Source organism: Jaculus jaculus, chromosome 9, assembly GCF_020740685.1.
Source record: "Jaculus jaculus isolate mJacJac1 chromosome 9, mJacJac1.mat.Y.cur, whole genome shotgun sequence".
Classification (NCBI taxonomy): domain Eukaryota; kingdom Metazoa; phylum Chordata; class Mammalia; order Rodentia; family Dipodidae; genus Jaculus; species Jaculus jaculus.
The window spans coordinates 97,359,922-97,376,284 of record NC_059110.1 but is presented as its reverse complement, the minus strand read 5'-3'; the positions used below and the strand labels follow the sequence as shown (position 1 = coordinate 97,376,284).

Genomic DNA, 16,363 nt, shown 5'->3' with positions numbered 1-16,363 from the left:
GAGAGAGAGAATGGGAGTGCCAGGGCCTCCAGCCACTACAAAATGAACTCCAGATGCTTGTTCACCCTTGTGCATCTGGCTAACGTGGGTCCTGGGGAATCGAACCTGGGTCCTTTGGCTTTGCAAGCAAATGCCTTAACTGCTAAGCCATCCCTCCAACCCCCAAAACGGTTAGCTACAAAATGTTTTTTAGGTTTTAGTAGTTCAACCAGACTTCTGAAGAAGTATTCTTAGGATAGAAGAGGTTTTGCATGTAGGTAAAGTCAGAGCCTTACAAACCCTTTCATTTCCTCTGGATTGATAATATCACTTGCAAAAGGTGACTGTGACATAACTTTAAAAAGAGTTACTACTGTTAGGTGTGGTGGCACATGCCTTTAATTCCAGCATTTGGGAGGGAGAGGTAGGTGGATCGTTTGAAGCCACCTTGAGACTATATTGTGAATTCCAGGTCAGCCTGAGCTAGAATGAGACCCTTCCTCAAAAAACCAAAAAGAGGAAAAAAAAGAAGGAAATGGTCTGGGCGTGGTGGCACATACCTTTAAACCCAGCAGGTTTAGGGAGGCAGAGGTAGGAGGATCACCATGATACATAGTCAATTCCAGGTCAGCTGGGCTGGAGAAAGACCCTAACTGGAGAAACCAATAAATAAAAATAAATAAATGAATAGTTACTACCTAGTTATGAATCGTACCTAGTGAGTTCTTGACAACTTCAAGAAAAGTTTGGCTGGGCGTGGTGGTGCACGCCTTTAATCCTGGCACTTGGGAGGCAGAGGTAGGAGGATTGCCGTGAGTTCGAGGCCACCCTGAGACTCCATAGTGAATTCCAGGTCAGCCCGGGATAGAGTGAGACCCTACCTTGAAAAACAAAAAAAAAAGAAAAGTTTGACAGGAAGTGTTAAATGTAATGAAAGATTATTGTATTCTGGTGATGTCCAAGCACTGCATACTTAAAATCTCTTGACATCTTTCATTGTAGGTCATGTGAAACTAACAGACTTTGGACTATGCAAAGAATCTATTCATGATGGAACAGTCACACATACATTTTGTGGAACAATAGAATACATGTGAGCTGCATGTTAAAAGAAATATAACTGGTTTGGGGGTAATATCTAACTTTTACCTGTTTTAAGTAGTATTGTCTTAGTTTTCTACAGTATCATTGGCTTTTTGTATTAATAATTTAATTCAGATGCTAATGTGCGTAAATCTTCTCATTATAGGGCCCCTGAAATTTTGATGAGAAGTGGCCACAACCGTGCTGTGGACTGGTGGAGTTTGGGAGCGTTAATGTATGACATGCTGACTGGAGCAGTAGGTGCACGTTAACAGCTGCATGTATTCTGGTCTGTGCTGAATGGTTATTAAACCATTCTAGTAAGACACTTTTGCTGTAGTTTTTCCAAATGTTGCCAATGGAGTTATTTTCAAAGCCCAGTGGTTTACTATCTGCCATTGCCCACTAATGGTGCCTTATGAGATTCCATTCTTTTAAAACATTTTTATTTAAATTGCCCTATATCATGGCAATCCAGTAAAAGAGATGCTTCTATTTTACAAAGGGAGCAATAGTATCATAAAGTCACATGCTTCATTGATCATGTACCAAGTTAATGGAAACTCAGGCTTCCTTTAAGGACGTTGCTATGTCCTTCACCAACTGGTGATAAATTACAGGTCATTAGTAGTTATAAATTCCATAGCATACATTTCTGATCTCCATGCGTAATTGATCAGCATAGCAAATGGATAATAATGTTACTTAAAGTTTTTTATATGCTGATTTTTAATTTTCTTTTCTTTTAGCCTCCATTCACTGGGGAGAATAGAAAGAAAACAATTGACAAAATCCTCAAATGTAAACTTAATTTGCCTCCCTACCTCACACAAGAAGCCAGAGATCTTCTCAAAAAGGTAAGGTTCTAGCTGGTCATGGTGGTGCATGCCATTAATCCCAGCACAGTAGCAAGGTAGGAGGATTGCCTTGAGTTCAAGGCCACCCTGAGACTACAAAGTGAATTTCAAGTCAGCCTGGGCTAGAGTGAGACCCTACCTTGACAAAAAAAAAAAAGAAAAAAAAGAAAGAAAGAAACCTAGGGTTCTTAAATGAAAAACGCATCAAGTAGGATTTAGCTACATTGAATTTAGTATATATTTGGAATAAAGAATAAGTCATAAATGTTGAACAGAAAAAGCCTACAGTTTTTTTAATATTTTATTTTTACTTATGTGTGTGTGAGAGAGAGAAAAACACAGAATGGGTGTGCCACGTCCTCTAGCTACTGCAAACAAGCTCCAGACACATGCTCCACCTTGTGCATCTGGCTTACATGGGTGCTAGGGAACTGAACCTGGGCCCTTAGGTTTCGCAGCAAAATGCCTTAACTGCTTTGCCACCACTCCAGCCCAAGCCCACAGTTTTTAATGAAAAATACAAATGTAAGGATTTCCTTTTTTCTCCTCAATTTTGCTAGTAACTAATAAGCTGTATTTTCTTGAAGCCAAACATTGAAAGCAAATTCGGAAGGGGAAAAAAATCAGTTTAAGTAAGGATTTTCAACAGTGCTTTTTTTCCCTCTCTAAAGCTGCTGAAAAGGAATGCTGCTTCTCGTCTTGGAGCCGGTCCTGGGGATGCTGGAGAAGTTCAAGTAGGGATTGAGATCTTCGGTGATTGGGGCAAAGATCATGCTAATTTTACTTACTTTTGAGAGCTCAATATGGTTGTTTATATATTTAGCTGATTTTATGATTTATGACTTCAAAAAAGGTAGTCATTTCAATATTCTACTTCCCTTGATGTTTTCTTTCTTTCTTTTTAATAGGCTCATCCATTTTTCAGACACATTAACTGGGAAGAACTTCTGGCTCGGAAGGTGGAGCCCCCCTTTAAACCTCTATTGGTATGTACATATGCAAACATCTAATTTGAGGAGTTTTTTTCTTTCTTTCTTTCTTTCTTTTCTTTTCTTTTCTTTTTTTTTTTTTTTTTTGGTGGCAGTACTGGGTATTGAAGTTTGGCTTGTTATATACTAGGCAAGCACTCTACCATTAAACAATGTCTCCAACCTGGTGATTTTTTAGAGTAAGAAAAACCTGAGAAATAAGGAATAGTGGTGCAGTCTAATATGACATCCTGTTCTTTAATGACATCTGTATTGACTTTTTCCAAGTAAGGCCACATCCTGAGGAACTGGGGGTTAAAATGTCAGCATATGATTATGAGGGTGGGGGAACACAGTTCAGTCCATTAAAATGTTAACAGTTAATTAATTTAGTGCTTTACTTAGTTCTCTTCTTTCTCCCACCTCAGAATCTGAGAAAATGTACTTTCTTTTTCCATTTCTTGGGATGGAGGTGAAGGAGGAGGAAGGAGGATAATGATGATGATTATTATTTGGTCACGGAGCACAAGATGACCTGCTTTAAAATCTCAACATGTACAATTGTAAGGAGGATAATTAACTCATATGCCTATTGCCCAGCTTGAAAACTGACCAGGTCATCTTGTTTAAACATAAACATAACCACTATGCCATCATCACACCTAAAATGTTGACCATTTTCCCAGTTGTTTGTTTGTTAACTCCTTTTTCCCCCCATTTGTTCCAGTAAGGATTCAGTTTATATAGAGCTTAGTTGCTATGCTTATTATTTATAGATATCTCCTCTCATATCCTCTCCTGGGGATTTATTAAGGAAACTGGTCATTTGTCATGTAGAATTCCTCACATTTTAATTTTGCTGATTTTACCCCCATGGTGTCATTTATTGTGTTCATGTTGCCTGTTTCCAAAAACTGTAGTTAAGGTGCTTGATCAGATTCACTTTGAAGTCTTGATATTGTATGCTTTGGTAAGAAAGCCTAATGTGTAGTTTTATTCCTCTAGTTAAGTTAGTAATCACTGATGAATACCTATAAGTCAGTAGTTAATGAGGGCCCAATGTCTGGAAACATTTTGCTCGTCATGTCTTGCAAGAGGGGCTGCTACTAATATCTACAACATAGAGACTAGCACATGACAGCTCCCTAGAATAAAGACATTATACTGTCCACCATGTCAGTAGTACTGAGGTTGAGACACTTTTTTTTTTTTGTGGTTTTTTGAGGTAGGGTCTCACTCTAGTCCAGGCTGACCTGGGATTCACTATGGAGTCTCAGGGTGGCCTTGAACTCACAGCGATCCTCCTACCTCTGCCTCCCGAGTGTTGGGATTAAAGGCATGCGCCACAATGCCCAACTGAGAAACTGATATATTCTTTTGTTGTATTCTCATTAAGGGTTTACAGAATGGCCTTTTATCCATCTCACTCTAGCCTAGGCTGACCTGCAACTCACTCTGTAGTCCAGGCTGGCTTCAAACTCAACAATGATCACCTACTTCACCCTCCTGAGCACTGGGATTAAAAGCAAGCCCCAACATGCCCAAATTCTGTTCTTGATTAGCTAGGATTCTATAAGATAAACTCATAATTGTTTGGTTACCTAAGGGAACAGTTCATAGCAGAAAGACAGGAGAGAGAAAGAGGCAGTAGTGGATATGTGTATGAGTGTGCCCAGGGCCTCTTGCCACTGCAGATGAACTCCAGATGCATGTGCCCCCTTGTGCATCTGGTTCTACATGGGTTCTGGGGAATTTAACCCAGGCCATCAGGCTTTTTGAGCAAGCACCTTAAATTGCTGAATCATCTCTCCAGCCCTTTTATTTATTTATTTATTTTTCATTTATTTTTATTTATTTGAGAGTGACAGAGAGAGAAAGAGGCAGTTAAAGAAAGAGAGAAAATAGGAGCACCAGGACCTCTAGCCACTGCAAACAAACTTCAGATGAATACGCCACCTTGTGAATCTGACTTATGTGGGTCCTAGAGAATTGAGCTTTGAACTGGGGTCCTTAGGCTTCACAGGCAAGTGCTTAACCACTAAGCCATCTTTTCAGCCCTATTTTTTTGAGGCAGGGATGCACGTAGCACAGGCTGTCCTTAAACTTACTGTGTAGCCAGTGGTGACCTTAAAATTCTGATCCTCCTGCCTCAACCTCCTAAATACTGAGATTACAAATGTGAGTGCCACTATGCCCAAGTTAAGGTGTTTTGTTTTGTTTTTGAGGTAGGGTCTCACTGCAGTCCCAGCTGACTTAGTGCTCACTCTGCAGTCCCAAACTGGCCTGAAACTCATAGCAATCCTCCTACCTCTGCCTCCCAAATGCTGGGATTAAAGCTGTGTGCCAGCACACCAGGCTTATTTTTTAATTGATATGTATTTACTATATTTGGCTTAAGGGTCTGGCTAGTATCACTGGAAAAGAGAATAGGAATTAAAGAAATATGGTGGTTAGAACCTAGTTCATACTATACTTTCACAAGAAAATATATTCAGACTAAACTGTTAATTTTGCTCCTTGAGAACTCTAAAGGAGTGAGATAAACTGAAAATAAAACTTCATTCAGTGCCTGTCTTTTTGGTGCTGGTATTCACATCTAGCTCCTCCTACTCACTAAGCAAGTGCTTCATAGAGCTATATTTCTGACCCCTAACTGGATTGTCTTAGAAGATTTATAAATGTGATTTGTTTTCTTTTAACGTTATTTTATTTTATTTATTTATTTGAGAGAGTGAGAGAGGAAAAGTGGCAGAGAGAGATTGAGGGAGAGAGAATGGGCATGCTAGGGACTCCAGCCACAGTAAACAAACTCCAGATGCATGCGTCACCTTGTACATCTGGCTTACAAGGGTCCTGGGGAACTGAACCAAGGTCCTTTGGCTTTGCAAGCAAGCACCTTCCTTGTTAAGCCATCTCTCCAGCCCCAGTGTGATTTGTTTTAACTCCTTCGATAGTTTTCCAAATTTACTGGCAAACATTCAGTAGTCATCTGAGCAAATTAAACAAAGATTTTTTAGTCAGTGAAATAGCATATTAAGCTGTTTGAGAGGAAAATTAATATTCAGATTTTTGTTTGTTTGTTTTGTTTTTCAAGGTAGCCCAGGCTGACCTGGAATTCACTGTGTCATCTCAGGGTGGCCTCAAACTCATGGCGATCCTCCTACCTCTGCCTCCCAAGCGCTTGGATTAAAGGCATGAGCCAGCATGCCCAGCAGTATACAGATTTTTTAAATATTTTATTTTTATTTATTTATTTGAGAGAAAGGGGCAGAGAGAGAATGGGTGCACGAGGGCCTCTAGTCACTGCAAATGAACTCCAGACACATGTGCCACCTTGTGCGTCTGGCTTATGTGGAGACTTGAACTTTGGCTTTGCAGGCAAGTAAGTGCCTTAACCGCTAAGCCATCTCTCCAGTCCGATACTTACATTTTTTTTTTATTAGGAATGACAATAGTATATCAAACCTATGTTTCATTTATAAAAAAGATGTAGGCTTCGGCTGAGTGTAGAGTATTTGCCTAGTAAGTGCAAGTCCCTGGGTTTGATCTCTAGCACCACCAAAAAAAAAAAAAAAAAAAAAAAGAAAGATATAAATTGACTGCTGATATTCTTTCCACTTCCATTTTTTTCTTGTCTGTGCCTACTAAGAATATCCTGATAATTTTGTTAGTCAGCCCTTATCAAGAGCTCTAGAGTTTGCAACATTTTTGATGAGTAGTATATAGACCTCATCATTTTCTAATTATTTTGTTCATATCAAGCAATCTGAAGAGGATGTGAGTCAGTTTGATTCAAAGTTTACACGTCAGACACCTGTTGACAGCCCAGATGACTCAACTCTCAGTGAAAGTGCCAACCAGGTCTTTCTGGTAAGTGAAAGTAATTTTGGGAAGTTCAAATGTGAAGATGATCCCTGAAATTCAAAAAAAAATTTTTTTTCACTTTAATTTGTTTTGAAAGCCAGATAGGAATTCTGCCTTTTTTATGTTTGTGTGTATGTGTGTGCTATAGCCCAGGCTGGTCTGGAATTCACTTTGTAGTCTCAGAGTGGTCTCCTCATGACAATCCTCCTACCTTTACTGGGATTTAATGCATGTGCCACCATGCCTAGCTTATTAAAAAAAAATTATTTTTTGGTATTTTTATTTATTTGAGAGCAACAGACAGAGAGAGAGAATGGGCGTGCCAGGGCCTCCAGCCACTGCAAATGAACTTCAGACGCATGCGCCCCCTTGTGCATCTGGCTAATGCGGGTTCTGGGGAATCGAGCCTTGAACCAGGGTCCTTAGACTTCACAGGCAAGCACTTAACTGCTAAGCCATCTCTCCAGCCCCCTAGCTTATTTTTTTTTTAAGATTTATTTTTAGTTATTTGAGACAGCGAGAGGGAGAGAGAGAGATAGCATGAGAATGGGTGTTCCAGGGCTTCTAGCCACTGCAAACTACCTCCAGATGCAGGTACCACCATGTGCATCTGGATTACATGTGACCTGGAGAATTGAACCTGGATCCTTGGGCTTCTCAGGCAAGTGCCTTAACTGCTACATCATCTCTCCAGCCCTGTTTTTGTATTTTCAAGATAGGGCCTCACTCCATCCAAGGCTAACCTGGAACTCACTCTTTAGTCTTAGGTTGCCCTCCAACTCAGTGACCCTCCTACCTCTGCCTCTTGCGTGCTGGAATTAAAGGCATGTACCACCATGCTGAATAGAATTTTTTGTGCATGTTATGTATGCGCCTGTGGTAAATGTATGTACACTGTACTTGGTATATACTGTGACTAGAGATGAGCTTCAGGTGCCCTTCTCAGTCACTCACCTGGAGCTGCCGTTTTTGGTTAGAAAGTCTTCAGTCTTCTCTGCCTCTGCCCCCATAACCTCTAATATGGACTGTGTTGTGTGTGACCATGTCCACATGCCCAGCCTTTTATGTGGGTTCTGGCAAAATTGAATTCAAGCAGTTTCAGGCATTCCCTGGCCCTCATGTTTAAGCAGCAAGTGCTTTTTTTTTTTTAAAAAAAAAGAAACAAGCAAATCATTTTATTTATTTGCAATCAGAGAGATAGAAGAGAGACATATAGAGAATAGGCCCATCACAGGGCCTTCAGCCGCTGTAAATGAATTCCAGATGCATGCACCATTTGTGCACCTGGATTTACATGGGTGCTGGGGAATCAAACCTAGGTTGTTAGACTCTGCAGGCAAGTACCTTAATTGCTGCCGCATCTCCAGCCCCACTTTTTTGTTTGTTTGTTTTTTGGTTTTCGAGATAGGGTCTCACTCTAGCCCAGGCTGACTTGGACTTCACTCTTTAGTCTTAGGTTGGCCTCGAACTCACAGCAATCCTCCAACTTCTGCCTCCCAACTACTGGGATTAACAGTGTGTACCACCACACCCAGCTTTTTTCTTTTTTAAAATACATTATTTACTTGAGAGACAAGGAGACAGAGTATAGGTACACCAGGGCCTCCTGCCACTGTAGACAAACTCCAGATACATGTGCCTGTTAGTGCACCTGGATTTACATGGGTATTGGGGAATCCAACACAGGCCATCTTCCCTGCTCAATTTTTTTTTTTCTTTTTTTGAGGTAGGGTCTCACTCTAGTCCAGGCTGACCTGAAATTCACTTTATAGTGTGAGACTGGCCTTAAACTCACAGAGATCCTTCTGCCCTCCTGAGTGCTGAAATCAAAGGTGCTCACCCAGTCCCATGTCAGTTCTTTTTTTCTGTTTTTGTTTTTCAAGGTAGGGTCTGTCTTACTCTAGCCCAGGCTGACCTGTAATTCACTCTGTGTCAGGCTGGCCTTGAACTTGTGGCAGTCCTCCTTCCTCAGCCTCCCGAGTGCGGAGATTAAAGGTGTATGCCACCAAGCCTGGTACAAATAACATTCTTCATTCTGTTTATTTTGATTTATAAACTCCCCTGCCCCCCCCCAAAAAAATTGATTTTCAGACTGGGGAGATTACTCAGTGGTTAAAGACGCTTGGACACTTGCTTGCAAAGTCTGGTTGCTTGGGTTCAATTCACCAATACCCACATAAAGCCAGTCCAATGCACACGGTGGTGATGTGTCTGCAGTTCATTTGCAAAAGTCCCTGGAATGCCCATTCTTCCCCACCTTCAAGTAAATAAAAAAATATATATTTTTTGAAAAATACTTCCGGAGGTGGGGAAACAGCAGTTAAAGATACTTGCTTGCAAAGTCTAGTAGCCCAAGTTCAATTCCCCAGTACCTACCTATTACAAAACCAGATGCACAAAAGGGTACATGAATCTGGAGTTTGTTTGCAGTAGCAAGAGGCCTGGCCCTGGTTCACCCATACTTTCTCTACCCCTGTCCCTCCCTGCTTGCAAAAAAAAAAAAAAAAAAAAAAAAGGTCCGTGTGTATGCATGCACTCAGTTATGCCAGTGTCTCTATTTTTTATTTATTTTATTTTTTTAGTAGGCATGTGTTAGCCACTTTAATAAAATGTGATCAAACTCTTAATTTTTTTTTTTTTTTTAATGCAAGACTTGGTGTTGCCAGGGCCTCTGGGCACTGTAAAGGAATTCCAGGTACATGCACCACCTTGTGCATCTGGCTTTATATGGGTACTGTGGAATCAAACCTTGGCTGTTAAGCTTTGTAGGCAAGCACCTTAGCCATTGAGCCACCTCTTCAGTCCCGTTGGCATAGTTTCTTGATGTGTGACAAAATGCCATTACAGTGCACTGTTGTTGTCTTTCAGGGTTTTACATATGTGGCTCCATCTGTACTTGAAAGTGTAAAAGAAAAGTTTTCCTTTGAACCAAAAATCCGATCACCTCGAAGATTTATTGGTAGCCCAAGGACACCTGTCAGGTATTTCAGAATTTGTTGGGTTTTGTTTTTATTATTATTTATTTGAGAGAAAGAGACAATGGGGGGAAGAGAGAAAATGAATGCATGCCAAGGCCTCTAACCACTGCAGATGAACTCCAGACAGCAAGTACCACCTTGTGCATCTGGGTTCTTAGGCTTCACGGGCGTGCACCTTAACTGCTAAGCCATCCATTAAGCCCTTATTTTATTTTCCGAGGTAGAGTCTCACTTTAGCCCAGGCAAGAATTCACTGTGTAGTCTCAGGCTGGCCATGAACTCATGGTGATCCACCTACCTTGGCCTCCCAAGTGCATGCCACCACACCTGGCTTGATTTGTTTTTGTTTTTGTTTTTTCGAGGTAGGGTCTCACTTTGGCCCAGGCTGACCTGGAATTCACTATGTAGTCTCAGGGTGGCCTCAAACTCATGGCCATCCTCCTACCTCTGCCTCCCCGAGTGCTGGGATTAAAGATGTGCGCCACCACACCTGGCTTGATTTTATTTTTTAATCGTATTATTTGCAAGCAGAGAGGTAGGGAGGAGACAGGGAAAATGAGCATGACAGGGCCTTCAGCATTGTAAATGAACTCCAATCACATGTGCCACCTTGTGCATCTGACTTAACATGGGTACTGGGGAGTTGAACTTGAGTCATTAGGCTTTGCAGGCAAGCACCTTAACTGCTGAAGCATCTCCAGACCGACATTTTTTTTTCCAGGTAGGGTCTCACTCTAGCCCAGGCTGATCCTCTTTACCTCTGCCTTTCAAGTGCTGAGTATGCACCACCACACCTGCCCTTTTTGTTTTGTTTTTTGCGGTAGGGTCAGCTCAGGTTGACCTGGCATTCACTATGTAGTCTCAGGTGGCCTTGAATTCACAGCAATCCTCATACCTCTGCATCCCAAGTGCTGGGATCAAAGGCATGCGCCACCATGCCCAGCCTGATTTTTTTTTTTTTAAATAAAAGATTTTGAGAGAGAAAGAGAGAGAGAGAATGGGCACATCAGGGCCTTTAAACACTGCAAACGGTTTGTGCATCTAGCTTTACGTGGGTACTGAGAATTGAATCTGTGTCCTTTGGATTTGCCAGTAAGCCATCTCTCCAGCCTTGTATCTAGGAACTAGTCTACTTAAGAGGTAAAGAAGTTTTGTAGTCTCATAGTTTAGGTGGCTTGCCCTTCCTTCTGATAGCAAGCTACCCTGCTGGCAGATGTCTTCTTTTGTATTTGCAACATTGTGTACTAGTGCCTGTCCTGCTTGTTACATGTGTACATGTATGATACATGTGATGCAAAAATTGTTCCTATGTAGTTATCAAAATTCACCCACAAAATATGCAACTACAAGTTGTTCCAACTGCATGGTAGTACAAATAGAAAAATAAGGCTTCTGTTCATAGTGGTGAGAAAATGGCCTCCCTGTGAAGTTACATCTAGAAATAAAAAGCCAGTTATGCGAAAATAGGAGGTACAATGTTCCAGGCCAGGGCCCTTAGGGAGGATATCTTTGGTCTTTTCGTGGACATGAAAGGAAAGTTAGTGTTCCTAGAATATGGTGAACGAGGAGGAAGGCAGAGGTTTAGAGATTTTTCTTTAAATTCTTTTTAAAATTTTTTTTTGAGGTAGGGTCTCACTCTAGCCCAGGCTGACCTGGAAATCACTTTGTAGCCTTGAACTCTGTGATCCTCCTACCTTTGCTTCCCGAGTGCTGGGATTAAAGGTGTGTGCCACCACACCTGGCTTTTCTTTTTAGTTTTTTTTTTGAGGTAGGGTCACATTCTAAACCCAGGGTGACTTGTATCACAGCCTGTAGTCTCAGACTAACCTTGAACTCATAGAAATACTCCTACCTCTGCCTCCCAAGTGCTGGGATTAAAGACATATGCCACCATGCCCAGCTAGAGTTTTTCTTTAAATATTTTATTTATTTATTAAGAAGCGCTTTTTTTTTTTTTTTACTTATTTGAGAGAAAGAGGGAATGGGTGTGCCAGGGCCTCTAGCCATTGCAAACTAACTCCAGATGAATGTACCACCTTGCACATCTGGTTTACATAGGTCCTGGGGAATTGAACCAGGGTCCTTAGGCTTCATAGGCTAGCACCTTAACCACTGAGTCATCTCTCCAGCCCACAAGAGATTTTTTTTTTTTTTCCCCTAGAGGTAGGGTCTTAACTCTAGCTTAGGCTGACCTGGAATTCACTGTGTATGCTCAGGATGGCCTCAAACTCATGGCGATCCTCCTACCTCTACTTCCCAAGTGCCCGGCTCAAGAGAAGTATTTTTAAGTGTAGTGGAAAGCTGTTTTAAATGAGAAAGTAAAATGATTTTTGAAAGTATGTCATTAAGGGTTTTAGGGGTCGAGTGTAGAGGTAAAATACCAATTAGTATACATTAGCAATTAGGCTAGGAGTGAGATGGATGAACCTTTGCTTTTGTTCCAAACCACATGAGAAAAAGTCAAATGACTCCCTCCCTTTAAGCCAAAGGGAGATATTTCTTGTTGAGATGATCCTGGAGATGAATGAAAGCTCTTCCTTGTCTTAAAGCCCGGTCAAATTCTCTCCTGGGGACTTCTGGGGAAGAGGTGCTTCAGCCAGCACAGTAAATCCTCAGGCACCCATGGAATACCCAATGGAAACAAGTGGAATAGAGCAGATGGATGTGACAATGAGCGGGGAAGCATCAGCACCACTTCCAATCCGACAGCCGAACTCCGGGCCATACAAAAAACAAGCTTTTCCCATGATCTCCAAACGGCCAGAGCACCTGCGCATGAATCTATGACAAAACAAGGCTTTTAATGAATTTGAAGCAAAAAAGACAGACTTAAGGGATGTGTTTGCATCCTGAAAGGTAAAATAGAATCAAAATGAGTCTCAAACAGTCAGTGTCATTACCTTGAACACTTTGGATGGAGGAAAAATAAACATGGATTTAAAATAAAAAAAATCAATGGTGCAAAAAAAAAAAAAAAACAACCCCACAAAAACTTAAGCAAAGTAGTATTGTGGAACCTGTAGGCACATCAAGTAACTGGTTTCTAGCGACATCTTCTCAACCTTATCAAAGATTTTCATGTCGATGGCTGCAAACTGACAGTATTAAGGACAGGATGTTGCTTCTGAATCACTGTTGAATTCTGAAAAAGGGTTTATCCTTTATTAGGCAAAGGATGAAACTGCCTAGAAGACTTGCAACTAAGATTAGCAAGCAAGCTCAGACTTTCCAGCAACATGGAATCAAAGACAAAAGAAACTTAACAATTGTTTTATGTGCAAACAACCTGAATTTTTTTTATATAAATATATATTTTTCAAATAGATTTTTGATTCAGCTCATTATGGAAAACATCCCAAACTTTAAAATGCGAAATTATTGGTTGGTGTGAAGAGAGCCAGCTTCTGTTTCTTCTCTTGAAATAAAATGCAAATGAATCATTGTTAACCACAGCTGTGGCTCCTTTGAGGGCTTCTTGGGGTGGACCTGGCTTTTTGTTTTTTTAAGTAACCCAGCTTCAATACTTACCTGTAGTACTATGGGTGGGGGGAATACTATTTAATCATTTCTACTTACAGTACTGCTATGTACTAAGCTTAACTGGAAGTAGCATAAGTTTTATGTCCTACATTTATTTCATCCTTGTCCTGGGCCTGCATGCACTGGAAAATAATCGCCACATGTTCTTACGCCAGTATTTTGTTCAAGATGCCAAATGTGTTCAGGCCTGTGGCTGAGGAAGGACAGAAGAGTCAGGATCAAGAGCATAGTGAGGGCTGCAAAGTGGGGGAAATAAAGAAATTCAGAGGAAGAGGATGTTGCTGTGGTGCACTCTTAGTCTTTACAGCAAATTGGTAAAGTTTTAATTTTCACTATCTTTACATTCTTTTCCTCCTATACTGGGCTACATTTTTTTATTGTAAAAACATTTGATGGCCTTTTGATGAATGTCTTCCATAGTGAATAAGAAAATTTAGTGGCTTAATTTAGGAAACTTGTAAACAGGACAGAACATTGTTTTTTAAATTGTAAAAATCTACATAAGTGATTTACAGGTAAAGAGAACAAAAATAAAGGTAACTTAACCTTTCTTACATACTCCCTTGCCTTAAAGAGAGCATTTCCATGACTAGCTGGTGAAAGGGTGTAGTATCTGCAGAGCTTTGTACAGACGTACTTCAGTGCATACTGGCGTGTGGTGACGACCACGCAGCTGCAGCTGAGTCCTCCTGCCTCGTTCCTAGTGTCTTCAGTCTGAGCAGTTCATCTGGAATAGTTTGCGACCCCTGGATTTATTTTTAATAGATGCTGCTTGCTGTGTTCTCCAAATCTTTTTGAGCCATAGGATCCAAGCCATAAAATTGGAGTAAAACTTTTGCTTATTTAAATTGCAACTCAAGTGAGATGGGATGACATCAGATGACAGTAAGCCAAAACAAAACCATGACAAAAGATTGGAAATACATCTTTTCAACTGTGGCTATGAAAGGAAAGAACTGGTAGAAGTTTATTTTCTTGTAAACAATTCCCTCTAGATCCCCTTTCTCTTACTGCAGCAGCCTTCTGAGCACTTTGTAACTGTAGCTGGTAAATTGAAGCTGTAATCACGTATCAGGGCAGAATTATACTTACTACATCCTCCTTCTCTGACAGTTTGTGATATCTGAAAACAACCCAAAAAGCTATGGTGATATGTACAGGAATTACTGTGAACTGTAAATGACTTGTGCTATTCTGATATGTTTCCAAATGTGTTTACTAACTGTAGCATTGACTGCCTGACCAAATTCCAGTCAAACTTTTACACCAAAATATCCTTCCTCAGTCCTATCTGCTAGTAATATGCACTGTGATTGACTGGCTATAACCACCCCATAAACTGTTTTCATAATTAGTCCTGCCAGCAATACTGGCAAACACTGCAACTTTTTTGCATAAAAAGCATTAATTGCACACCTACCATTTATACAAATAATATAGTTTTTCTATCCCAACTAAGTAAAATTAATTTCCCATGCTGTGGCAAGTTTATTGACAAATTGTTTCATAAATGGATATTCCTACTATGACTGTGAAAACATGTCAAGTGTCACACGTAAGTGTCACAGACAGAAAGCACACACCTATGCAATATGGCTTATCCTATATTTATTTGTAAAAATCCAAGCATAGTTTAAAATATGTCAATATTACTAGTTTGAGTTTCTGAGAGGGTTCTTTATGCTTATACCAGGTAAGTGTATAAAAAAAATAAGTGCTTTTTCTTTCATTACTTATTTTCTTTAAAATCAGCTATTATAGGATTTTTTTTATATATGCTGTTTTAAAATCACTGAAGTTGACTAATTTGTTTTATAAAGTTTGTAGCATTACAGAGTAACTAAACTCGTACTTATAAACCAGCTGTGATTAGCAATGTTTTAATTATTGAACTTGAATCAGTTTTAGGAAAGTTATTTCTTTTCCCCTTTTATGGTCTTATCTTCAAGGGTTTTTCCTTACTGTTTTTGAGATAGAAGATAATCTAAGATGGAGAAGGAGGATGCGTGTGAGACCCCATAAATTCAACATTTTTTTAGGCAATGATTATAAATGATACATCTTAAAATCTAAGATAACTAAGACTTCAATAGCTTTAATATTCTGAGCCTTGGATTTTATATTTAAAATAGGACCTGATATTTTGAATATTCAATTAGTTATGTTCCTAGCTTACAAGGGCTAGATCTAAGACTATTCCCATGAGAAATGTTGAATTTATGATGAATAGAGTTAGAAACTTTGAAAATGGTTAATATCACAAATGAAAATGTCAGTACCCAAACATCCTACCTTTTTTTTTTTTTTTTTTGTAGTAGACACTAGCAAGTTGGACAAAATGACCATATGTTAGTATCTGTCCCACATGACCTGTGGTCTGTTGCTGAGTAATACAGTACTACACGACAGCACAAGCATTCCCTCCCTGGATTCCCTGGAGTCATACCTAAAGGATGGCCCCTGGTTGTGCTTGCTCTTTACGTTGCTCCTACTCCCAAGTTGTTTTGCATTTATCAAAGTAAAGAAACTCTTCAGCTGCCTTATTAGGAGTGCCATGAGGGTAACATCTTTTCTGCTTGTCATCTTGTATTTATTTAGTTTACTGTATTACAGTCATTTGATTTCAGATTGAATGAATGTAAATAGAAATTAAATGCACATTTGAATTACCAGAAAATAGAAATGATTTTTTTTATTACTGAGAGGAAGAAATAACTTAGGTGATTAGGTATAGAGATTTTTTTCATTAATATGTCATATGTTCATGTTCTACTTAATAAACTTCATATGAAAAATGACAAAATCTTCTGCTGTGAAATTAGAGCCAACTAAATAGATAACAAATTTTAGTATTGATTTCATGTTGGATGTTACTTTTCTTGTTTTTTCGACATAGGGTCTCATTCTAGCCCAGGCTGACCTGGATGGAATTCACTGTGTAGTCTCATCCAGGAAGGTGACTTGAAGCCAAGTAAAGCTATTTGTGGTGATTCTCAAAATAGGAGAGTTAACTATATTGTTACCAATTGAATAGAAACAGTTGTCTTTCTAATTTAGCAGTATTTACAAGGGGAAAAGGTTGCAAGCTTCTTGC

General features: G+C 39.8%; 1 protein-coding gene across 1 annotated transcript in view; it reads left to right on the top strand.

Annotated features, from left to right (window-relative positions):
* The window catches only part of Rps6kb1 (ribosomal protein S6 kinase B1), a 45,773-nt gene extending 32,597 nt beyond the window's left edge, over nucleotides 1-13,176 (top strand). Inside the window, exons 8-15 of the mRNA XM_045158025.1 lie at nucleotides 982-1,072; nucleotides 1,229-1,319; nucleotides 1,812-1,919; nucleotides 2,591-2,653; nucleotides 2,828-2,905; nucleotides 6,650-6,757; nucleotides 9,620-9,732; nucleotides 12,279-13,176. Of these exons, the coding sequence (XP_045013960.1) occupies nucleotides 982-1,072; nucleotides 1,229-1,319; nucleotides 1,812-1,919; nucleotides 2,591-2,653; nucleotides 2,828-2,905; nucleotides 6,650-6,757; nucleotides 9,620-9,732; nucleotides 12,279-12,516 (890 nt within the window). The 3' untranslated portion in view covers nucleotides 12,517-13,176. The remainder of the gene's footprint in view (nucleotides 1-981; nucleotides 1,073-1,228; nucleotides 1,320-1,811; nucleotides 1,920-2,590; nucleotides 2,654-2,827; nucleotides 2,906-6,649; nucleotides 6,758-9,619; nucleotides 9,733-12,278) is intronic.
* The last annotated feature ends 3,187 nt before the right edge of the window (nucleotides 13,177-16,363 follow it).